The 26982-nt window shown below is 42.7% G+C and overlaps 1 protein-coding gene across 1 annotated transcript in view; it reads right to left on the bottom strand.

Moving 5' to 3' along the window:
* ebf1a (EBF transcription factor 1a) overlaps positions 1-26982 on the bottom strand; it is a 64198-nt gene that overhangs the window by 30979 nt on the left and 6237 nt on the right. The window contains exon 5 of the mRNA XM_017433027.3: positions 26493-26664. Within this exon, the coding sequence (XP_017288516.1) occupies positions 26493-26664 (172 nt within the window). The remainder of the gene's footprint in view (positions 1-26492; positions 26665-26982) is intronic.

The following is a 26982-nucleotide window of genomic DNA, read 5'->3' as shown; positions in this document are numbered from 1 at the left end:
ACCATACAGATTTATGGATAATCTGATTGACAGCTGACTGGTAAATATGGGCAGATAGCTGATTCTATCATTTGCTCTGGTAAGTACCAGATAACTGGGTTGTTTTGGAATAATAAAAAAGGTGATTTAGTTGGTTATTAACTGCATACTAACCCTATGGTGTTAAAATGTGTGATTGAAAATCACTCCGATGTAAAATGTGTTTTTGCTTGTTTGTTATTTCATCACATTCTTTGGCCGTTTAAAAAACTAATGGTGAAATTGTTGAGATAAAATGAAACCAATACTTAGAACTAATTTACCTATCTGAATTAGTTATGCATGTCAGCAGGAGCTTGGAGGTCACTCAAATGGAGTAAAATGTTTGCATCATCACTGTTTTCGTGTGTTATCTCATCTCTCTTTTCTGATGCTAAAGCTATCATCTACTCCATTTTCCCCTGGATTTGAAGCCAAGGGTTTTTTAGAAGGGCTATGAACAATTAGTATCTTACTTGTTGTATAGAAATCTTTGAACAACCTCAGTTTGGACAAATAGTTTATTTCTGACCTGATTGATGACCCAAAAAGCTAATTTGAGCAGAGTCAAGACCAAAGTGGATTGTTGCCATCTTGAAACAACTCCAGTCTTAAAAAAAATCTTAGCTGTTCATGCAAATGCTTCACAGTCAGTTTCACAACACTCAGTTATTTCAGCAGAAATAATTTTTCTGTTCCTGCTGGAAGTGCCCCAGGCTGCACTGGAAATGCTACAAGTAATTGCTTAAAACTGGTAAAGGAAAATCAATGGATGGTTGGATGGATGGATAATTGCTGCTGTTGCTATTTCTGCTTCCTAATAATGATCAAATCTGGTCTAAATAACATGAAACAAACAGCAATGTAAAGATTTATAAAATAGCAGACAACTATACTGCCATACAATTTTGAAGCTGGAGTTGTTTAATGATACTAGGAATCCACTTTGGTCTTTGTCTCTCTCTCTCAGACTAGCCATGAGCTCATTACTTCAGTCAGAATTAAATATTTCTACAAACTCAGGTCATTCAAAGAGCTATGCACATCAGATAAGATATTACTGTTCAAAATCTTTCCAGAGAATCTCATCTGAACTGTTGCTTTAAGAATTTCTTTTGAACAAACAGTCTGTGATTTTTCTTGGAGTTAAATCTTATGCAAATTTCTATTGCTCTAAAAAAGTTATTGCAACGTGACACATTAGTTATTTTGAAATGAATATTTAAGTTCAAAGTAATGTTGTTTTACTTCAAGCAATATATAGATTTCATTCAAATGACCAAAAACTTTTAATTAAACAGAAATAACAAATTAGCCAAACTAAGACATAAGTTTAACAAGGAATTTTTAATCAAGATAACACTAAGGATTGTTAGTGAGACAAACAGTCTGTGTTTTAAACTAAATTTAAACTGAAATAACATGCATGGGACTGTCAGTGAAATCGGTTTTTGTTGCCACTGTTGGTGTTTTACCATTACTTTACTGGACAAATACATAAATGCAAACCTACAGACATAAGGACATATGGTCATGAGTTTTGTTTATCAACAAAACAAAACTCAGTTGGACCAAACCTGTGGCATGAAAATAAGCAAACATCCACTCATATTTTACTTTTCCACAATCACACTTTTCTGACCCAACATTATAGACCTTACCTCTGTTGTGCTGTGGGAAATGTTTTGAAACAGGCTTCAGATGATTACACAGTGATAGAAAATGTATAGTTTAAAGCTAAAGTTTTTGTTCTGAAAGCATACATTTGTCTTCATATAAACATACCACAAAATTTTCAAACACAGTTTCCTCTGAAGGTATCTATTTTCTGCTAGTTTGTTCACTGCTGTCTCCTGCATTGATCCTTGTTTCCTTTATTGCTTTTTCTACCATTTTCCAGCTGCTATAACTGTGCAGGCTCCACACTCACCAATATTACTCGTGCAAATTGCGGCACCAGCTGGATTAAATGAAATAAAACCATTTTGCTCTCACATAATTACCCCCAAATTCAGAAATGGCTGTGGAAGTGAATTTGTGTAAATAACTGCTTGGCCTCTTCTATAGCCTCGTGGCGTAAATTTGCTAAAGCGAAAATCAACGAATAAACACGCGCAGCCAGTCGCCGAGGTAATTTAATGATCTTGCGCTTTCATCATATCATAACGGGCGTTATTTGTCACTTTGGAGCAATTAAACACAAAATCGCCCCCTGCCCATAAAAAACAAAACAAGGAAAGCAATTATAACACAACTTTTAAGTAATCCCTGTAGCATCTAAATAATATTACTGTGGTGATAAAGATTGTCTGAGCGATTAGCCAACAGTAAGGAAGCCTCCGAGGGACAATTCTGTTATATTTTCTAATAATTTTCTTGCATTACCCACAAATGAGGTAAGGAGTTGTTTTCCTTGTCAAATTTAACATGGATAACTTTAAAACTGTTGTGTTATTTTCCTTCACACTTCTTGTTTCTTCCTGCTTTAAGTCATTTGTAACTTTCTTTGTGTTGTTTCTTCATTATTTAGCTCATTTTTTTTCCCTTTGCGCTTAGGGAAAAAAAAATGCTGTAGATGATGCTGTAACTCAGCCCTCTTTTCTCCCTCCATTCATTTCTGCTGCACAGATCATCTCCGCGAGATACGCACTGTGTCTGGCTCCTAATATGCTTCATGAGGTGTGTAATTCACTGTGCTCCGGAGGGGAGCCATTTGTCTCGGGGGTTAACTAAGTGACACAACAGCACTTCCCCATGCCTGTTAGCACCGTGGGACATGTTGAACTAATCTGGGCAGGTAGAAGGATGGGAGAGCCTGCACTTTGGCAATTAGGCATTAAGAAATGTGCGGAAAATCAATGCAGATGAAGTCAAATGCAAGCTTAGATTAGGTGTAAATATTTCTCAGCACGTGGAAAGCTACAACATAAAGAAGGCGCAATGAATAAACGTAAAAGCTAAAAGTGAGGTCTGAATGAAACATCTTCCTCAAGCTCTTGCTTTGTGTATTTTCTTTTCCTCCCCCTCGTGTTTCATTTCTCGTTTTCATTCTGTTTTGCGCTACTCTTTCTTTCGCCCTTTTCCGCCATGCATCACTGACACTTCAACCAGGAGTCTGACTGGCTTGTTTTTTGTGGTGACCTGTCTCCCCGGCCTGCAGTGTATGTTTAAGCGCAGAGGCACACACTCGCACACAAACACACACTAATTTAGGGAGATTTATGAGCGGGGCCTTGCACCAGGAGCCACGCAGGCTGACCCCAGGGGTGCAGTGGGGCACTGGGTGGGGGGAGGAGGCCTGGCTCCACAGGAGGGGGGACATTAATAATCCAGAACCAGGTCTGTCTCTGGGTCTGGTCCTCAGTTTTGGACACCAGATTGCAACAGGCTGCAGTAGCCCAGTTTAGACCGACTGGAAAAAGACATTCAGATCACAGAAGGAGAGATGTGACTTTCCGAAAAAAAAAAAAAAAATATATATATATTAAAGAAAACTTTGAATCCTCTGAAATACTAAAGTGAATGGACAAAGGAGGAACCAGCATACATGCACTTCACTTCACTTCATTCCTCCACAAAGTAGTGCTTGGCCACCTCTCTATTGCCCTCATGTCTATCTTAAGTGTCATGATTTATTCAAATAGAACATCTCAATGCGTTGAAAAATTCATTTCCAGCTCGCTCCATGCACATCGTCCCATCCTCCTCTTTATCTCCTCGATGTGTGTGCATGTCCTGTCAGCTGAATTTGCCCCATCGTTAAATATTTCTCAGAACAAATGGACCCTGGAGGAGGGAGACGCTCGATTGTGGAGGGAGGGGGGGGTGGATCCTCGCCGCTCGGGGACAAGCCTCGCTTGGGAGAGATCGTTCGTTCCGTCTTCGCTTGCCCCTCGGAGCCGTAGCTCCAGTCTTAGCTTGGGGACAGAAGTCCCAGAGACACTTAACCAATTGTGTTTCATCCATTTGATCCAAAAAGGATCATTCAAAATTCAACTGAGGTATCGTCTTGGAAGCTCAGACCGACGGGCGATGAGTTCCCTCCTCCAGCTTGGAAAGAATGACTGGTAATAAGAATATATGATTTAACAACTATGGCCTGATAACAGAGCTACCAAAGCCCTAACTTTACCTCAAACCAACAAGAATAAAAAGCAGCCGAATAAACATCTGTGCATGTAAGTGTGTGTGTCCCTGTATCAAAGCCATGATGAATAAGAGGTTGTCTGGGTGATGGACAATCTTGGCAGGCGGTGCTGATTGAAACACTTCCTCGGTCAGGCCTAGCCCATTAATCTGATGGAGACAGAGACAAAGAGAGGGAAGGAGAGAGGCTCCAGGCCCCCAGACCACAGGAGTAATGAAGGGTCCTGGTCCCTCTCACCTCAGTGCTGTCCTGCCATGCCGGGACGCTGTGCTATACCCTGTCCAGCCCCAAACTCTTCCCTCGTGGGAATGACCAGTGAGTAATGGCCCTGTCATCGGCCAGGTAGACACTGCTGCACAGCCGAAGGGTGTGTGTGACCGCGAGAGTGTGTGTATAATTGTGTCTGGCCGTGTACCTCCCTGCGCAGTCATTTACCCTAACTGTTCTCCTTTCTGCTTTAGTTGAAGACTGATGCATTTATATTGAATAGTGTTGATTTAAGCACATGTTAAACTTAATGCATAATGCATCGACTATATATAGCTTGATAAAGAGCATCGTGTCAGCCCGGGACCGGCCCCATACATTGTGGGGATGAATGTGCCGCTCGCAAAAGTTCTTTCTTTTCGTTCCATTTAAGTACCGTATTAAATCATAACTATGACTGTGACTATACACGCAGGCTCAAGGTTATGTTTCTAAATGCAGCAGGATCAGAAATCAGAAACTTAATTAGTGTGCCACGTTTGTTCCTGGGTGAAAAGTTGCTCCCACCAATGGGTCTTGAGGGAGGAATATGGAAGCAGAGAGATGAGGAAAAATGTGAGACAAGAGGAAGACTGATTCTGAACAAAAAGCCTCTTGTGGTGTGTCTCTGTGTGTGTGTGTGTGTGTTCAAGCATATACATGTTGACGGCACATGTTTTGGCCTTGCGTCCTTCTGTGTTTATCAAACATATTACAGCTCCTTCTAGATTCCTCACCTGCACACCCCCAGCCTGCTACATATGGCCCACCAATCACAAAATAAGGAATCATGCATGCATTAGCATAGCTAATGGCCTACCCTCTCCATTTAATATGCAAATTTTCTGAAACATTACTGAATGCCTTCTGTTCTAAATGAATAAATTTGAATCGCAATTAGAATAATCCTTTATAATTAATGAAAACTGTCAATTTTGGTTCATAAGTAATTTGATTAAAGTGGTGATGGGACACTTATGAAGTTCATCGAGCTGCGAGGAGCAGAAACACACACACACACACGACAACAACACAGCAGTGTTATTGACGACGATGATTAATAAACTTATGAAAGTGGTTGTCATGAGAAACAGACCCTCCTATTTTACTCCAACACAACTTCTTTGCTTTTACCGCTGTTGAGAAACAACAGATCAATCACGCCTCTCTGCCGCCTGACAGACAGGGAAAAGTGAGGAAGTGATTGAAGAGGTTTCCCGGCCTCGTGGTGCTGTGTCAGTGGCCTGTCGGTCTGGCCGGAGACACTGATGGACTGTCAAAGCAAAGAGAGGGAGTGGGGAGCCGCGTTCGATGCCAGGTCATTACAGGAGGACGAGGCAGTGAAGTTGTTAAGAGGAGCAGGAAGTGGGCGGTGTGTGTCTTTAGCCCCTCATTGACGCCCCCTTTCTTCAGCTTTTCACTCATACTGCGCTCTCCTGCTACCAAAAAACTCATGACGCCTAAATTAGCTTCGCTCAGCTGTGCTAAAACTGCTGTGTGCAATGCTTTCTCCATTTGTGAGGCTTGTATTTGCTTGACAACACCAGTGTGTGCATTTGAGGGCGTTTGTGTGGCTCCAGCCCAATAATAATGGTCCAGATAGTGTGGAGCCTCGCAGACTAATTAGCCAAATCACTGAGAAAATAGCAGCCTGGTAATTAATGGGTATTATGGCATTTCAGAAGTCACTGCTCTAATTGGTAGTGGAGGGGGGAGGCTGAGCTTTGGAGTTTCATACTGCAGAAATACCAACTTTATTTATCTGTTGGTCTGTTAGACTACTTAGCATGCATTTTGTGTGTTTTGCAGGTAAAAGCCACACAAGCTAACATTTTACATGCAGCTTAGAGCTCAATACATTCTGCTCCAACCTGCATAACACGTTTCACAGCTGACCCTTTCATATTAAACTGATTAAATATTCTTATATTGCTCTGAGAGGAACAAAACCCTGATGCAAGTGAATTGGTGAGTAATATAATCCATTTGAATAATTCCTTCTTCCTCTTTTTTTTATTCCATGTGTCCGTGTCCCCAGCCAGAGCTCCGATACGCATACATACATGCATATCCCCTATAGGCTCCTCTTAACCCTATCAGATGCTGAGACAATCAAAATAGATTTGCATTCAAATGCCACATGCTCGGTATCAAATATCAAATCAACCTCGAGTCGCTGAGACAGACAGACAATCGCCTCCTCCAATGCTGCTTCCCTCCCTCCCTTTCTCCTCTCAGGGTCCCATGGAGTCCCATTCCTACCCCCACACCCCCCGAAAGAGCTCTGTCTCTCGGGGAGTGACAAGCAGTGACTCGGGTTTGATTGACAGCCTGTTGATGCTTCTTTTACACACACAAACTCACATGGATAAACTCTACATTTGCCTCTGCTGTCTTCCCCTCTGCTGGTGTGCTGTTCTGGAGGTGTGTGTGTGTGTGATAGCCCCTGGGCTAGTGCCCCGCAGGCTGCACACTGCTATACATACAAATCACAGCATGTCAGCCTTGTGAATGGACCCAGTTTGACTTTGTCCTTGTAAAGTCAGGCCCCCCTTGAAGCTGGCCATATCTGCATCCTGCTTCTTCTTTTTTTTTCTTCTTCTTCTTTGACTTTCCCTCTTATTCTTATCATGGCAGACGCACAATGAAAATTTCACGGCAGTTGTGTGCTCAGACCTGAAAGGCGTAGGCACACGCAGGAAAATGGCACATTTAAATGTAGTGCTAATGGGCGGCGCCTCACAGGAGAAGGGTATAAATACATCAACAACAAGACAAACACATAGACAGTCTACACACAGACACACATCATAACAAGCCAGGACCTGAGGCCTAATCTCACACACTCAGCCAGTACACCTGGTTAATGTTAAGAGGGCAGTTATAGTCAATTACATTCCCATATAATGCATAAACTTCGACCCTGCCAGAGCAGTGAGAGTAATTGAAAACAGGCACAGAACAAACCTGGGTTCAGGCAAAAAAGTCAGCTTCCCACCCTTGACTGTGCCATTTACTACATGTGCTGTCTTCCCCTGTGCTATAATCCAGGGTCATTGGGGGGTAAACATATGGGGGGAAAATAGGGTGTGGTTGCCATTTGGATATAAGACATCTTATGAGGTAGTGGAGAAGAAGATAAAAGCTGCAGAAAGAGGACGGTGGTGAAAAGCTTTGTCTCTCAGGTGAGGTCCTTAGGAGGGAAGGGGTCACAGACGGGAGGTGGAGGTGGTGATGTTCCATTTGGGACTGGGTGGAGGAGTTCGGGAGGAGGAGGGGGAGGGCAGTGGTTGTAAGTAGGAGTTTGAGACTGACAGGTGACATTACCCTGCGTCATGGCTGGAGGGACAGAGGGACAGAGGGCGCGATGGTTATCCAGGCAGAGAAATGTCACTGTCCAGACACGACTGTGACACACACACACACACACCCCTGCACACACAAACACACAAAGATCCAGGACAAAGGAGTCTGGAGTCTTTGAGAGTAAAAAAGGCTGGCTACAGTGGACAGCGATGAAAAGATTACATCCTCTCCATTTAGATTAGAAAAAGAAAGACAAAGCAAAAAAGGCTAAAAGCCCCTTACAGTCTTATTCCAAACCAACAACTTTGCATTTTTCATATTGTTTCCTTCCTAAACATAACCTCCCCCCTCTTAACATGGTTCTTTCTTTGCATTTTCCCTTATTTCAATCTGTTCTCTGCCGTTTTCATTAAAGCTGTTCCTCATTTTTGGCAAAGCTTATAAAATGTCCATATTGCGTCTCATTCGACCCCATTGATTTAGTGTTTGGTTAAATATTCACGACTGTGGATGCAATTAACATGCTGTTAATGAATAATTGATCGCATCTTAAGCGGCCATAAAGCTCATGCATATTAATTATTGAAACAGGAAATATGAAAAAAAAAAAATACTAAATACAAAAACAGCCTTTCTTGTTTTGCCTCAATCAACCTTCTTTTATTTCTTTTTTTAAGCAGGAAGGCATGTTGAGAGTATTTGGGTTGGAAAAGTGCAGCTTCTTAATGTGTGTGTCTATATGTGTGTGTGTTTAAAAAAAGGCAGGAGCCGGAAAGTGATTTAAACATTATGCAAATTTCTCCTATAAACACAGTTTTAACAACTCTTATATGCATTTAAGCTGCCTTTGAGTGCATCCATTACATTTATACATTCATCTCACTAGTGTGTGGGTCTTGTGCACGCCACAGCTCGGTGCGGTGTCAAGTACAGAGCGGGTAAAAGCGTTGTGTTGACAGCCTTGGTGTGACAGAGGTAGTAGCTGCCGGTTATGAGAGGCAAGTGTTTACCGCTAGTGAACAGAACAAAAAAAACAAATCTAGCGAACATGGGAGGCATGTCAGCGTGAGACTGGAGATCAGTCAGCCAACAATGAGCTTTCCTCTCCCACTGTGTCTCTACCAGTTTATGGTTATAGGCTGATGTTGCCCCTGGCGCCTCCCTTGGATTCTGGTGGGTGGAGAACAATTGTGTAGAGAGGGACATGGGGGCGGGAAAATGTGTCTCACATTAATGCTGCAGTGCACCTGTGGTCAGGTAAACAGTCAAATCCCTTTCTGTGTGTGTATGCAGGGGAGCAAAGCTGTGTGTTTGTGTGTGTTTTTTGGGGGGGGGTTAAATTCATTATCCGTACATTGCGCACTCCGAAACCACTCTAAAATGCCGTAACATGAAAAATACATCCCGGGAGCAGCCGCAAACTCCAGGAAAACACCAATTTACATCATCGCTTGTTATTTATTTAACACACAAAAAGCTTTAGATATGTGTGTTAATGCATGCTATCTATCTCCATCTCCGACACCAAGCTAACTACTCTGCAATGTTGGTGCCTCGAAGCTAAAAGTGACAAGCTGTCAATTGTGTTCCAGTATTAACCCCCCTCCTTCTCAATGACTGTGTGCCCATCTTCCTCTCTGTGATGTCGGATTGATCAAAGAACCAGCACTTTGGTAAAAATAACCAAAGACAGTGAGACGGAGGACACCACGCTGCTTACAGACTGATGAACGACGGCCGGTCTTTCAGCGAAACAATGTCTTCCCTTTTTAGTTGTCACTCCTCCTCCAGTCTGTCTCATTATCTCACACTTTCACTGTCCTGAACAGTGAGTAGTGTTGCAAGTTTCACTACTTTCTATACGTCCAGGCAGTAAGTAGTCTGTGGTGTTTACAGTATACAGTTTTATGATGCAGGGAGAGGCTGTGTGATTACGCTTTTTATGTGGAAAGGAAGACTACACTTGCCAACATTTCGTTTTTATTTTGTTTTCAAAAGAGATTGAAAGGGGGATGGGGCCGGTGTATAAAAGTGAGAAGCAAACCGCCAGGATACAGAACCTGTTTTAAAACTATGATTCTGCAATATGGTCGCAAAAAAGAGCCTCTCTTCAACAAATGAAGGTGTACAAGTCCTGAAACAACATGCGTTTTGACCATGCAGTGTTGAGATCTTTTTTATAGCCATTCAAACACATGCACACACATCAGATACAAGCCAAGTTCTTGAGCTCAAATTTGAAATAATTCTTATGTTGTTTGTTTGTTTAATCCTGTGGTCAACAGGCTGCACACACATCACACCATTGTGCCATAATTCCACTTTTTTCTGATGCACAGAAAACGGTTCCACAGTTTGGCCATAAAATAGGGGATACAGACTGTTTTGTCTCCGTGGCTAACTCCACTGCTGGCTCAGAGGCATTTTAGCAGTTGGAGCTTAACCTCCCCTTATTTTGCCTCAGTTTTTCCACACTCAACATCCAAAGTGAGAAGACGATGGTTTAGGCCTACTGTTGTGTGAAAGGGTTACAGTGCGATGGAGAGATGCTTGTGTTTCTCTGTTTCATCTTCTCATCCTAGGTTCACCTCAAAGGACAAACTGCAGCTTGAGTCATCAGGACAGGCAGGAGCGTGCAGGGGAACGGGACGACGTGGGAGTTAAAATAATGCAACATTAACAGAGAGAGTAAAACACAGAAAGCAAGACGAAGACATTGGAGGTGGATCTCTCTGTGGCTAATTCTTTGGGTGTGGGAAAGCAGAGCACCTAACACAGGTTGGCCTGGTTTCAGTAATGAGTTTGATTCTTCTCTCTGCCTCCTGAGTCTCACTGGGGACCAAGACTGCATAATAACATCCTTCACACACACACATACTCACACAGGCACAAACAGGTCTATGGGGAGCTAATTATTCTCACCTGTGTTAATTATTGCTGTAAGCCAATCAGTGGACTCTGTGCTAATTAGGCAGTGTTAGGTCTGATTAGTGTTTTGCAGCAGGCCTGCTCAAACTGTTATCTACCATCCTAGTCCCCTCAGGCGAAAGAGGGGAGAGAAGAACAGGTGGATGCTTGCCCTGTGTGTGTGTGTGTGTGTGAGTGTTTGTGTGTGTGTGATAGTGATTTCATGTGAGTGCTCATTCCTGACAATAAATAACTGAAGGACAGCTTAAACTAGCAACAAAACAGTCTTATCGGTTTCATTTCAAATCAAACTTTTTGTTGAACAGAACAATACACGTGAAACCGGGTTTTGCCCTCTCAGTTAATTGGCGCTGGTTTGAGGTCGTTTCTTTCATCTGGACAAACAGTCCCCGTGCCCTTTTAGTTAATGAGGGCTGATCCAGGATCAGTTCTGTCACTAATGGATCACTTTTTGCCAAACTGATCCTCACATTGCAGAGCCACCCCCCACCCCCACCACACCCACACCCACCCTCCCATTCTAACCCGGGAGAGCTGCATGAGTCCAAAACAGAAAAATAGGGGTGTTAAATGTTTAAATGGGAGTTCTGTGGGTGACCTCCCAGATGAGGGGAGGGGAAAAAAGCGAAGAAAAGCAAAGTGGAGATGAGAAGAGCAGAAAAAGGAGGAGAAGGAGGGGGAGGAGGAGGGAAGAAGGAGGGAGAAGGAGGCTGGAGGAAACCTTCCTCTTATGACACCATTGATTTTCCTTCAGAGGCTTGAGCCTGTCAGTACTGAACACTTGGTTTCTCAGCTCTCCACACACACACACCCACAATGACACACACACCCACAATCAGTGACACACATCCAAACTCCGTGCCCTGACCTCCACGTGTGCCTGCTGGTCCATACTGGGTCTAATGACACCAGGGGCCTCCCACAGATCAATACAAAGCTGTCACTCAGCTGGCAAGCACGCACACACACACACACACCCTTTCTCTCACACACACACAGCTGGACAGATGCAAGCACACACACACACACACACTCGGAAGGTGCTTTTGCACATTTGTGTATGCTGGAAGCGGTGTTTTCTACAACCTCAGCAGATGCCCTCTTCCTCCCCCTCGGCTGACACTCCCACACAACACACACACACACACACTCGGAAGGTGCTTTTGCACATTTGTGTATGCTGGAAGCGGTGTTTTCTACAACCTCAGCAGATGCCCTCTTCCTCCCCCTCGGCTGACACTCCCACACAACACACACACACACACACTCACACACTCTCTGGACCATATTCGCTTTCCATGCAGCGTTTTTTTTTTTTGCCCTGAGAAAGAGTCTCAATGTAATATTGATGAATGAAGATGAAGCGTCAGGGCCCTAAACTGTCATTGACTCCAAGCACCTGAACACATCTGCACACATGCAAACCTCTCATAACAAAAAAAAAGCCAACTGCTTTCACCCAGGAGAGAGGAGCCGCCTCTCCTCTCCCATGTCATTCACCAATATCTCCTCCTGCTTCTCTTTGTACCCTCCTTCATCTCCTCTCCTCCTCCTCAACAATCTCAAGCACCCGTCCGCCTCTCTCCATCTCAAGTGGCTCTTAAAGACAACCAGACCAGCCTCCTTTCGGAGCTCTCTGTCCTGCGTGGGACTTTTGACATCTCTGCATCTGCAAATAAAACTCTGTCTTGTTCGCTTTTCCTTTAATCCGACGGGATAATTATCTCTGACTAAAAATCTGTTGACTGTAAAAAGCTCTGGCTGGAAACATTTGTTTGTCTCTGTTAAATCACTAATTATAGCCTGGCACAACGCGGGGCACATGCAGGCTAATTCACCATTAGGCCGTTTGGTGTTTATTAAACTTTTATAATGTGATCGCTCTGATAGCGGCACAATTGTTTCCCTGGGCGTGTGTGATTATAGCGCTGTACTCCTCTGTCCCCTTGTAATGTCTCCCGTTGAGTGTGCTGCGTGAAGGGTGTGTGTGTGTGTGTGTGTCTTGGAGCTCTCGGAATAGTGTTTTCCATTTCTCATTAGAGTGGCACAGACTCCTGCTGCAGGGTCAATATCGGGGGGGGAGGCTGTGTGTGAATGTGCGAGGTTTTTTTTTTTCAATGTGTGTGTGTGTGTATCTGTTTGAAGGGGGAGTGGGGTGGTAATGAGCGCAGGAACATAATACTACGGCGTCCATTAATGCTCTGAGGCAGTGACATTAGGCATACTTAACTAATAGAGCCAGTCGCTGCAATTACCCACTGTTATCTCTGCAGCTTTAGAGGGGAACTGGCTTTAATAAATGTTTGTAGTAATGTGATAAACGCCAGGTTTTCTCATTTGTAATCTACACTGCAGGACAAGAGAAGGGAAGCGGGCTGATCTAATTGTTTTCCTCCAGATTTAGGGATGTAGATGAGTTCAGAGAAGTCCTCGGTGGAGGATTGAAACAGGTTGTAATTTCTCCAGGTACGTCTCCATCCCTCTCAGCTCTCAGCGGGGCACCGTTAGAACTGTCCTCCTGTCAAACGGTGAGAAGCAGCCCATGCTATCACTATCACATCCCTGCCTCTCATCTTTTCTCTTCATCCCGGCCCACATCAGAGCCGCAGCCGAGATTGCGTGTGTAAACATCTTGTCATGCCAACACGGGCATCATGACAGAAGAGAGGTGCGCTTCATTAACTTGTAAGTTTGTGTTTGGGTGTGCGTATGTATATGCCTGTGCTGAATTTACTCAGGTCAACACAGAGATGTATAAACTAGGCCCTGTTATTTTGTAAAATTTTGACACAGTTTAAAAAAAAAGCTATGCCTGATCTATTTTAGATTTGCACAAAAAAACTTCCCTAACTAAAAGAGGAGCGAAAAAGCAAGTAATCACTTGTTACTGAACGATTTTGCATCTCGCTCTTCACACACCCTTCATTCTTTTGGCAGTAAATCTTCCCTGTTTGTGTGAAGACAATAGCCAGAGGAAAAGGGAGGGAGAGGTGCAGAGAGAGAGAGAGAGAGAAAAGAAGTTAGAAGCAGCAACTGTTAATTGTTTTCAAGAAAAAGGTTGCAAAGGTCTGTGTGTTTGAACTGAATGTCACCTCATGTAAATCACAGCTCCTGCGCAGGAGAAGCCAATAACCGGGGATCATTAGCAAACGACTCAGATCGAGGAAGAGCACGCATGCCGAGGAGGAGCGTTCAAACGCAGGGAAGGCTCCAAGTGTGATTAACCAAAAGAACCTCCAGAGTTAAATCTGGAGTTTTTGAGTGGGAGGACCAAAGAGAGAGGAGAGAAAAAAAGACTCATAGACTGGAGGGGCAAGATAGAGAAGGATAGAAGAGAGATGCACCAAAAAAAAAAAAATCAGAGACAAAAACAGAAGGAGACACAAAAGAAAAGGAAACGAGTGAACATTCCTCTCAGCGAGGTCAAGCCACTTGGTAAACAAACCAACAGCGTTAGCAGCACACACATAAAAAGCAGGGGAGGGGGGTGTGCAACAACAAAGTGTCTCAGTCGATACGCCTTACTTTGTCTCCCCTCATGAGTTACATAAACACAAACAAAGGCCTTTAAATTCAGCTCGGCTTTTTGAAGTGAACAGTGACATGTGCTCAGGTCTCATTTGTTGATGATTAATGCAAAGCACAAAAAAAAGAATATATTAGGAGTGGGAGAATGTATCTTCGCTTTGATCGAACAGTGCTGTTGACCATAATTGTCTGCTTGCCGACGTCCCTGCTTTACATTTAATTAAGGCGCAGATACATCCTTGAAGATTTCCTTTTGTCTCTTAACAGTGCAGCTCAAATTAGTCAAGCTCAATGTCACAAAACTCACAGCAGAAATGAAACGGTTGGAGACAATGACGGCTGCAAAATAGCCTATAGGCGTTTTTTTCTTTTTCATGTTTTCAAAGACAATTTAAAATGAAACTGGCATTCTTTGAGGGAATTCATATCCCTGTTATCTTGTGCACCAAAGTTTCAAACAAAGATGTAACACAAGCTGTTAGAGCTCAGATTATGTGTTGAGGATGACTGCTACCGCACCAAATTTTAGCTCAATATCCATGGGTTTGAAAGAGATATAGCAAATTTTATGTTTGCTAAGGCCAATTGGCTGTGGCAGACATCTTGAATGGAGTTGATCAGTTTCAGATTCATACCCAATGATAACTCTTTGAGCATATCATTAAAATCTTTCTATTGGATCATCAGATATTTTGCTAACAGACAAGCATGGCTGACATCAACAGTCAATCCCAAAGTTTCAAACAAATACTTTGTATGACCTATTACAGCTCAAAGTATGTGCTTCAACCACAGCAAATATTAGCTCAATATCTGTAAATCTGACAGATGTATGGCCACTTTTGAGTTTTTTGAAGTCAGTTGGCTGTGGTGGCCATCTTGAATTGGATTGACTTTAAGAGTTGTAGATGTACGTCCAATGATTACTTTCTGAGAGATTCTGTAAAATTCTTGGAAAAACAGATAGGGTTGACTTCAATTTTAAACAAAAATCTCATATGATCTGTTAGCACTCAGAATATTTGTTAGGGATGACTCCCAGCTACTACCACACCAAATTTGAGCTCAAGATCCACAAGTCGGATGTAGCAATTTTTGTGTTTGCTAAGTTTGATTAGCTGTGGAAGCCATCTTAAATTAGGTTGACTTCAAAGGTTAATCAGTCACTGATGTACATTCAATGAATATTTTCTGAAAGTTTCATTAAACTCTGTCCAATGGGTCATATAATATTTTGCTAACAGACAGACAAACACACACACATGCACATAAACATGACCATTGCCCGCCTTCTTCGCCACAATCAGCTCTCACACAAAGTAATCAGCATGTGATTTAAATGCCATAAGTTTGTTGCAGAATCTCGGCACCAGCACACACACCTCCCTCCCTCCATGCCTCCTCTGCGCCGTCACAGGCTTTCCTTCTATTGTGACATGTGAAACCGAGAGCGCCGCTCGCAGCGCCTGGCCAGCGATCCATTCTTCCTGGACAGATTGATGGAGAACAATCAGCAGAGCGTGCATCGATGCTGGGGGATGCAGCGGGTCACAAGCACTCATCCTGGACACCTGGACTCACATCCTGGGCCACGGTGCTGAAGTGACCCACCAGAGGAGGGGCAGGCCTGGAAAACTGGCTGCTGGGAAGTCACACACACCAATCTGGGGCTGGCATCCAGCAAGCTGTCTGTGTTCTCACTTAGCAGAAAGAATCAGTAAACAATGAATCATCGCTGAGGGCCGAAATCAAGGGCAGCTTGAGGCTCAGTGACACACAGCCTGAGTATCCTTCACACACACACACACACACACCGACAGAGGGGCTGGTGTGTCTATTCAATTAGGAGCTGCAACACAGGCAGGCGTGTAACACATTGGCTGTGAGAAAGCACTTAGTGGGCCGTGTGCTAGACTGTCCACACACATCAGAGCACTCAGACAACAAAGCCTCGCTCCTGTTACACACACACACACGCACACCCACGCATAGCCCTGCGATGTATAGCATCACACCATGAGGCACACACTTGTGCTCTTCACGCCTCATTTAAAAAGCAAATTGAGCGCATCTTCTAGGGCGCGTCACGGACTAAATCCTGGAAAACGTTACTCTTTCCTCACTTGCAGCGCCACACAAACACTCACACTCACACACACACAGACACACGCTCACAAGACCTTTCATATGGTAAATATACATCTCCATTCTATTTAACTCCCATTCTGTCTCTATATCACTCTCTAGCCTGTAATCTCCAACACCAAAAAAAGCTCTCGGAGAAGTAGGACGCTACTCATTTAGGTCAGCCCTGGCCAGTCAAACCCCTTCATTCTGGGAGAGAACACACACACATACAAAAGGCAGAGGGAACAAGCAAGGAAAGCGACCAGGTCAAGCAGGGAATGACAAAGCAGTTCTAGAGAGTAGACATAGCTATTTCCAGCTGCAAAAAAAAAAGAAGAAGAAGAGAGGAAAAAAAGTTCTCAAGTTGTGAAACCAAGAACTCTCACTCTTATTGCATTTGTAAATTATCTTTTATATGCTCTAATAAACTGGCTGTTACCTGAATTCAGCTGGAGAGCATTAACTTAACTACCTATAAAGTATGTAGCAGCTCTGCTTAGTTTATTGGGTAAACAAAAGTTAAGCATTAATTATGAAAAAAAGAAGAAAAATATCCAACGTGTTCCTTACCTCAGGATAAATGCAGCTAAAGTTAAATAAATACATCATAAAGTCAAACCAAAAACAAACCCAAGTATGTATTTTTGGAATTACCGGGCTATGTTTTTAAGGTGTTTGCAAATGAAACTGAACCGGTTGTTCGGGGCGAGAAGGCTGAAGGTCCATATGAGACAGAAAGAGGGCGAGCTGTTTCAGGAGGCTCCTCGACCTCCAAACTCCCTGCTGTCAATCAGCTCAGTCGTCAGTCCCCTGGGGACATGCTTTCCTCTAACACCGGGGGGTGTAAAGAAGTGGGCTGGTAGGGGGAACCACCGCAGAGAAGAAGAAAAAAAGGAGAAGAACACAGCAAAACAGATGCAGAAAGCTGCAGGTCAACGTGCATCTGTTTGTGTGTATACGTTTTTTACTTTTTGCACGCCGTGAACTATATTTTTTGCTGCTTCTGTGTCTTTACATGTGTGTGTACTCTCGTGTGTGTGTGCGTGTTGGGGGAGCTGCCACAGCACCTGAGGGAGGGGAGTTCTGCCTGCATATCGATGAGCCAGCAACTCTGCCTCCTTGCCCCTGAGTCCTGCACAAACATCACAACCAGCTCAGGGCCAGTCCTTTTCAAAGCCTCCCCATAACATCTAATGCATACTCACACACACACACACACACACACACCTACACACATCTCTCCAAGACGGCTCAAAAAGAAACAGCACATCAACAACAACAACAAAAAAAAAAACATCTTCTGAGGAAAGAGGGAGGGATGTCTGTGTGTATAACACATACTTTACATCCCTGGTTTTTGAAGAAAAACATGAATTCAAGATAAAGGAAAGTTTATAAAAGGCAGATTCTGAAATCCAGCACAGAAAGTGTTTCGGTCTCTGTCATTTCTTGAACCTATGTGCAGTATATTGTCCGACACGTTTTATGCTAAAATTTTAACAAAAATCATTATTTGATGAATAAAAAACAAAGTTACAGCTGTTTTGTTTGCACAATCTGGTGACCTCGAAGTACAGTATGTGTTGGTAATGAGTCTTGACTTCTCCCACGCTGAATTTTAGCTCAAAATCTGTAAAGGTGGCTGAGTTATAGCTCCTTTTAAGTTTGGTAATTTCAGTTAGCTGTGGTGGCCATTTTCAACTGAGTTGACTCGAAAACTTAAACAGTTGTAGATCTACATCCAGTGATTGTTTTTGAGAGTTTTATTAAAGCCAGTCCTGTGGTTCATGAGATATTTTGCTAATGGTACAGACAAAGGAACACACACACACACACACGGGCAAAAACATAATTGCCTTTTGCCTTTGACGGTGAGCAATAAAAAAAAGGGCATGCCAAAAAAGTGGAGCAGAGAAGGTGATTCCACCTTGAAATGCATAAAATAAAAAAGACCCAACGTGTGAAACGAAGAAGAAGGAAACCTTGATGAGCTCAAGGAATCTGCTCTGTAAGAGTGTGTTTGTCTTCTCACAGTTACAGTCATGGATATGAAAATGAAACTAAGCTAAAGGGACGGATGGCACTGCCAGTAAACCGCATTAGCATCAAATGCAAATGAGAAGGGGGCTAATGGCTGGACAGGTGCAGACTGGGCCTCTAAATGACACACACACACATATTTACACACACAGGCGTGCACACACTCACACATACACAGACGAGATGGATGAATTAAACATGGGTGGGCTCTGCTTGGGGGGGCTGGCAGGGCTGACATAAAGTCAATGACATACATTATTCACTAGCGCACGTTAGCCAGCCAAGGCAACTCATGACCTCTCACCCCAGGAAGTGCATCCAAACATAACAAACAAAAACAATAAAAGGGGATCCCTATAAGTGAGATGCTGTGACAAATCGGTGATATGTTACAGTGGAGAATAGTCCAGGAATTATTTTTTTATTTCTAAATGTATCCAAACCTGAAGCAGCCAAAAGATAAACCAAAACCAGGTCCCTGCTACCCACCATGAAGCCGAAAGACGGTCTGTTCCACAGGCTCGGCGAGCAGGAAACAGTCGACCATGACATCATCCTCCCCGGGAGGAGCACTTCCTGCCCGACATTCTTCACTCAAGATGCTCACACACACACACACACACTTGTCAGGAAATGGCCTCTATCAACACACACACTCACTCTTGGGGAAATAACCAACACCGATACACAAGCAAAGACACACATGCAAGGAAATGGGCAACATCAACAGTGAGCCACAGGAGTGTGTGCAAACCCAAACACACACACACACACACACAGGCACACAGGCGCACACTCACAAACGGCAATAAAACCTGAAATAACATCGTCGGTGCTTGTAAGGTTAGCTGGACAGGGTGATGATGGGCGTGCAGGGTGGATCCTTATCTCTGGTCACAGAGCGTTTCCACACGCCCCCCCACTCCAGAGAGGCTCTCTGCCTGGGGGACACCCCGCAGCAGGCCAATGGGAGCTGGAAGAGGAAAAGAGCCACGGGACACAGGTGGCAAGCGCCAGGAGAGGACACATGGTGCTGGAGGGACACTCAGACCCCGGAGGAGTTCTGGTTTAACGGCTTTAAAATGGTCTTAAAAATCACATTATTTTCCTTTGAAGACCAAAAGAGGCTTGGCGCTCGGACTTTTGGAGCTATGATGTAGTTCTTGCAGGATGTTTTGGTGTCCCCATCAAAGCTATTAACATCAGTTCAACCAATCCCTGCAAACATTGGTCAGTCTTGCAAATTTGACCAATCACAGCAACTTTCATGAAAATTTGACCAATCGTCTTTGCTGGGTGCCCATGAATAAAAACAGTCCCGACCCTAGAAAATCACATTAGCCATCAAATGCTTCAGCTGAAAAAAAACGTGCAAATCATTTTCCTGAAGTATTGCATGAAAGTGGCAGAAAACAGTTTTACAGCACGTGTTACACTGCAGCGAAACATAGTCAAAGACTGTTGCTTCACGAGCACTTTTACTGTAAGACATGCCAGAGAATGGCTGGGCGCTTTCCTTTTCAGTCACCGGCCAGATGTGGGGTTGATGAGCAGCAGGGGAGGAGTTCCTTTCTTAAATCAAGGGAAAGGCGTTTGCTGGCAGGAGGAAGTGTCAACTTTCTATATGTCATTAACAGATTTACAAACAATTCTATGCATGTTTGCAAGTGTAAATAGCTGTAGCAGCTAGCTGTAGAATGTCCGGCAAGGATATCATATAATTTCTATCAGAATACTTGTAATACAAAATTGAAAAGCTTTAAAAGCAATTTAAAGGTTTAGAACATTGCATTGACAGGAACAGCAATGCAATTTGTGGAGGTTGAAGCTGTTTTAAGATCACAGCAATCCACTTTGGTCAGACGAGTCTTTAGCTCATAAATTTGTTCAGAATTAAGCTTTATTTCTCCAAACTAGGCTTTCTACATCAGGTTAGATATTGATTGTTCTTAACCATTTTACAGAGGTTCACTTCAAAAAGTCTTTATGAACCTGAGAACACTAAAGAATTTCAAAAATAATTTGTATAAAGACTCCTATGGGTACAATGCTGTAGGATTATCAATGCTAATAATCACATGTGCCTTAAGGTTTTATGATTTTATAACATCCTCAGTTAAGTTTAAGTAAATGATTTATATACTTGCAACTTTTACTGGTTTGCAAGTTTATTTTTGTCCAGTTAAAAAAAAGCTGAATAATCAAATTTAAGTAAATTGAAAAAACAGTTTTATGGGAAGGCCATTGTATAATAAGTTATGCAGAAAGACAGTAAAACTGAGCACGAATCAGAGGGAAATGTGTTTGTGATTTGAGGCCCGTTCAGGCACATGATGGACTGATCATATGCAGCGCCTGCATACTATTAACCCCGTGCTAACCAGGAGTGATGGAGAGAAGTGGAAACGGAGGTTGGAGGGTTAAGGACTCCCCTCGTATTATCCTGCCTCTGTAAGAGCCTAAAGTGGACCACACATGCATCCCTGGGGAGGAGACGTACAGGAGCGTCTCACCTTTCTTATGCTTCTCCTGCCCAGTGTCAAGCACAGACACGTTGCTTCGCGAAAAGGTCCTCCTGAATTTACAAGACCTCTTTGCCTCTGGGCTTAGATTCATAAAATATGACATGATCTGACTGATGAGACAGCAGACGAAGGCTTCAGAAAGGACAACTTCCAAAATGAACGTAATGACAAAAAGTTAAAATTGTTTCGGTAACATGTTAGAAATTATGTTATGCACAGTCATCCATCCATCCATCCATCCATCCATCCATCCATCCATCCATCCATCCATCCATTTTCTTAACCTGCTTCTGCTTTCCAAGTCACAGACAGTACATCATATTGCAAAATATATTGGTGCTCAGAGGATGCGTTGAGGATAACACTCAGCTACTACCATACCAAATTTTAGTTGAATAGATTTAAATTTGACTGAGTTATAGCCATTTTTCTTTCAGCTCAAGTTGATAAGCTCTGGTGGGCATCTTAACCTGGGTGGATTCAGGTGTACTCCAAAAGTTAATCACTTGGAGATGAGCATCCAGTGAATTAATTTTTGGGAGTTTCACTAAAAAACTTCCAGTGGATCATGAGATATTGTGCTAACAGAGACACACACAGACACGTATAAACATAGGTGATTACATTTTCTATGATAATGATGCCACGTTCATGTCTCGAATCAAAAGAAAACAAAAGAAACAAAAAGAAATCCTCAAGTGCTCCTTACCAGCACTACCTAAACAAACATGCTTCACAACTGAACTTTGAATCACACAGATTCCTAAAATGGCTTAAAGCCCAAACAAAACTCTTCTTTATTTCCTCAACAAGAGGAGAGATAAAGGGAGTGTTTTGGGAGCGATCCTCCCGGTGAGCATGTATAGTACCCAGAGCGCTGCCGTTCCACACTCTTCCAGATTTGTTCTCCTAACAATCAAATAAGTTTCTCATTAGCTGACTTTATTTTTCCTCGTTCCTGCGGTTTTGCTGCAGCGGCCTGTTTCTCCCGACTTAACGAGAGCGAGAGCTAATTAGGCAATCAGACCCATTACTCTTCCAGAGGAGTTCGAGCTAGCCCAGCTAATTAGGGCTGTAAAATCTAATCATCTCTGTGAAACAGCAGAGGGCTAACGAGCCCTTATTTAACGAACTAAATAACTTCAAGGGTGGAGAGGGGGCTGCTGATGGTGTTTCTTTATGAATCTGAAGGAGGGGAACTCATGCTAATTGAGTCAGTCTTTTCAGCCTCGCAGTTGTTTGTTTGTTTGTTTATGAATCTCTGATTATTACAATTGCCAAGAATATATTGGTGCTAAATGAGCAAACCTACAATCCCTCCCCCCACTTCCTTTCACACCAGTCTGTCTTTTAAAATGTCAGGCCTAGCCTAGCTTCCCCTAAAGAAATACAGGTCACCCACCACCTTTCATGATGAAGTTTCAAAATCTTCCTATGGTAAGGAACTGAGTCACAGCCGTTTTGGTCAAACCTCGTAAATGATGTCACGTGCCATCTTATATGATCTTGCGAGACATGTTAGTGCTCAGAGTAAGTGTTGATCATGACTGTCTGTCACTACCAAGCCAAAGTTAGTTCAATATTTGTAGGTTATAGCTATTTTTTCGCATTGGCAAATGCTGATTAGCTGTGGAGGTTATCTTAAAATGGGTTGACTGTGAATGCTCATTTGTTATAGATGTACATTCAGTGATTACCATCTGAGAGTTCCTAAAATCTGTTCAGGGGGTTTATGGGATATTTTGCTAAAAGGCAAACAGGGCTAACATCAATAATTATGGTCAAAGTTTTAATCAAAGATGATGTGCAGTGTGGGGTGTTCAGAGGATGTGCTGGGGAGGATGCTCAGCTACTTCAACACCAAATTTTGTCTCAGTATCTGTAAAACAGTCTGAGTTGTAGCCATTTTTGTGTTTCCTCAGGTCAGTTGGATGTGGCAGTAATCTTGAATTCAGTTGATTCCAAAAGTTAATCATTTACTGAAGTACACCCAGTGATTGTTCATGAAATATTTTGCTAACTGACAGACTGGGCTGACTCTAGCAGATAATGTCAAAGTTTTAAAAGCAGATCTTGTGTCATCGGTTAGTGCCTAATGTATGTATCAGGGATCAATCTCACCTACTACCACACCAGATTTTGGCTTAAGACTTTTAAAATTGATTGAGTTATAGCTATTTTGGGATTTTCTAAGGTCATTTACTTGTACCAGCCATCTTGAATCAGGTTGACTCCAAATGTAGATATAGGTCTGTTTTTTTCTTCCTGAGAGTTTCATCAAAATTTCTCTCCTAGTTCATAAGATTTTTAGCTAACAATACAGACAAACAAACACATGCATTTGCAGACATAGGCAAAAACATTATCACCCATTTGACTACGGCAGCGGGCGATAACTAGAGCTACTAACTCTTCCACAGCATCTCTCCCCTCACCTGACCTATTTTTCTTGTCCAGAGAGAGCGCTCACTGGAGAGGAAAAACTGAGATATTGCTGTTGTTTTCCCTCCCCCCGTTCTAATTTGTTGTTCATTAACGCTGGCCTCACACCTGAGCCACTGGGGTGTCGGGGGAATACCGCCACAACACATGCTCGGTGTGGGAAAGCTGCTCAGCCTGCTCCATCACTGCAAACTAGGAGTTTAACCGGGGTGAGGCAGCATGAGTCCCCCTTCCAAAAAAAAGGAGGGGGACAGAATGACAGCGTGCACATGAGAAAATCAACAAGTATGCACACAGGAAAACTAAAAAAAAAATAATAATAAAGAAAAAAATCAGAAATAAGGCAGGGAGTGATGGGCAGGCGTGTTGTCTGAGGCCACGTGGCGGGGTGCAGCTGTCTCAGGGAGCGCTGAGGTGAGGCCTTCCGCTTCACTGGAGCGGAACCGAGGGTGGCACACACAAATACACACACACACACACACACACACATACATACATACAGGTAAAGGAGTAGCTTCTGACAGAGCAACAGCAGAGAACAGGACAGCTGCGTTCATCAGATAGCACAGGTCACTTCCTCATTAACACTCACACAAATACACTCGAACGTGACAAATTCAAATCAGACATTTTTTTTTTTTTGCCTCCCATCACACAAAACACAAAAACAGAGACAAACTGCTGCAACTCTTTCATGGAAAACTGCTTCAGGGTGTAAAGACGCTCCTTCAGTCGTGTTTAAAGCAGCTGTAAATCTGCATGCAGTAAATCAAAACACCTTTAAAGCTACTTATTGCAATGCCATGAAGACAGGTAAAACAAATCCTGAAGTGTGAAACAAAATCTGCACATTGTTTTTCCTCATATCAATGATTATTGTGTCCAAAAAATTTGTGACCAGATGCAACTATTACATTTTTATTACCTACTGAAACAGTCAAAGTAATTGAAAATATGTCAACAACGGCAAGGCCCATGGAAGAGCCATTTGGGATGGAGAAATTTGACAATTTTGATGTACTGTCACGTATTTACGCTCAGATTTGCTGAGTAAAGTATTCAGATATAAAAATAGGTAAACTTACAGGTCGAGAAGAACTTTTGAAAAAGCTGTATTTAAATGCAAAGCTCTGTCTTTATGGAGTTCCTCCACTATGCTTCTTCTTAACAGTTGTTTTACTTGTTCTTTCTTGTTTCTTTTGCATTTAACAGCAGATTCACTCTTATATTTCCACCATAATGTCTTCTCTGAGATTCTACACTTGTCCGATTATGCCATATTTGTTTACCTGCACAAACTATGGCCAACCTAATATAGGTCAGTCATGTGACTCAGGCTTCCACATGCTTTTCAGGGGATTTAGCCGAGTGCTTTGTTTACATTGAGTGCGTACCCACATTTCAGAATTGCATATAATCATACAGTTGAGTCCAGATGTTTACATAAATTGTATAATAAAAAATAAAAAAAACATAACCATTTTTTCCTCACTGACATTAAATCAAATTAAACTTTTCTTTTTACTTTTTAGGTCATATAGGATTCCCAACAATATTTCTATTTACTAAAATTCCAAATCATGTTAAAGAGAAAAGTTTTAAAATCTTTTTTTATTACTTTTTCCAAAGTCACAAGTTTACATTGCATTTTCTTAGTATTTAGTAGCATTGGCTTTAAATTGTATGACTTGGGTCAAATGTTTTGGGTTTCCTTCTGCAAGCTTCTCTCAAAGTCAATATCCCAGTGTGCATTTGCAAACCATAATCCTGATTTTTTTTTTTTATGTTGCTTTCAGAGTAATGGCTTCTTCCTCGCTGAGTGGCCTTTTAGCCTGTGTTGGTCCAAGACTTGTTTCACTGCGTATAATGACTCTCTGACCATCTTCAGCAGTATCTTCACAAGGTGTTTTGCTTTTGTTTTGGGATTGATATGCACATTTTGCACCAAAACCTGTTCATCTCAGGACCACAGAACCCGTCTCCTTCCTACATGATATGATGGCCGGTATGATGGTGTTTATACTTGTGCATAATTGTTTGAACAGATGAACCTTCAGGCTTCTGGAAACTATACCTAAGGATGAACCAGAGTTCTGATAATCGACAATTATCTTCCTGATATCTTGCCTGATTTCTTTGGATTTTCCCACAATGCCTCACAAAGACGCCTTAAAGTGCATCCGCAGGTGTGCCTCCAATTAACTCAAATGTGTTGACTAACCAGTCAAAAGCTTTAAATGCCAAGACATCATCATGTGGGCTTCGACGTGTCTGAAGTCATAGAAATCTGTGTGTATGTAAACTTGTGACTTTGAAGAAAGAAATAATAATAATTCTTAAAAAATGTGATTACTTGGGCATTTAACAAATAGAAAGAACTTTGGGAATCCTAACTGACCTAAAACAGGAAATGTTTAGTTGGATTTAATGTCAGCCAGTGGGAAAAAAAATGATTGTGTCTTTTTAAACAGTGGATGGAAACATCTGGTTTCAACTGCACCATTGGACATGCTGTAGTTCAGGATAACATTTTTTATGTTTGAATTCATATGTTGCTATTAATTACTTTAAGTTCAACCAAGTAAATCAATGGTGTTTTTTCTTTTTTTTTAACCACAACTGGCTTTAAATCACTGCAACCTGCATCACTCAGAGGCAGACTATGGCAGCAGGAGAAAGGCGTACACTCAAGGAAAACTCCCTGTGTGCGTGAAAAAAGCAGCAAAGCCCAAGAGTGACACTTATCCACAGAAAACACGCACACATGCTGCAGCCGTAAACCCAAACTGCTCATCAGTTAAGTCATCAGTAAAACCACACAAACACTGCTTGACCACACTTAAAGCAGAGCTCAACTGCTCAGTGGTTGCTGCTCCACTTCACACTCATGCTGGAGGGGAGTTTACTGCTCTTTCACACATTTTTGCTTACTCAGACCGTTTAAGTAGCTGAAAATAACCCAAAGACAACTTGTCACCTCCGTCATGAAGCCTGCAGGTTATGTTTCATCAACTCCTCACAGGTAAACTAAATCAGATTTGTTTTTAGAGTTCTAATGTGTTTCTGCAACAGTTTCTTGTCTGTGTGTGTGTGTGCTTTTAGACAAATTCTGTGTTTGTGTTTGCAATGACAGGCGCAGCGTCACTTCGGTCCCCCCGAGTTCAAATAGGGTGACGTTCCCTTACCTGTCGATGATGACGGGGTCTGATGGGGTCTCGTTCCTGTTGCCGCAACTCTTCTTATCACAGCACCGACTGCAGGGGTGGTGGTGGTGGGTTGACAGAACAAGAGAGAGGAGGTGGTAGAGGGGCACACATAAAACAGAGGGAGTTAGTCGCCAAGATGTGAACAGCAGAGAGAGCAGGATAAGATGCAAGCTCAGAAGGGGAAGTGGAAGTCAGATGAGCAGAACGCGGGGAGTAAAAGGCCGTGAGACTTTTTTTTTTTGGCGTTCAAAGACAGGAGATTGGGATTTGTCGTCCTAAGACTGGGGGTTCTTGCGTTTGGATCAGCAGAGTTGATTTTAGGGAAAAGTTTGCAGGAGGAAAGCTTGAACAGGGGGCTGGTTGAAAACTTGAATTAGCCTCGGGGGCTCAGGTTAGCTCCATTTCTGTCAGACATCACACAACCAGACATCTTATGTTCTCTATTTTTCCTCAGCGCTCGTCCCCCCCC

The sequence above is a fragment of the Kryptolebias marmoratus genome, linkage group LG9 (assembly GCF_001649575.2).
Source record: "Kryptolebias marmoratus isolate JLee-2015 linkage group LG9, ASM164957v2, whole genome shotgun sequence".
NCBI classification, from domain to species: Eukaryota; Metazoa; Chordata; class Actinopteri; order Cyprinodontiformes; family Rivulidae; genus Kryptolebias; species Kryptolebias marmoratus.
This window is presented reverse-complemented; position numbering and strand designations above follow the sequence as displayed.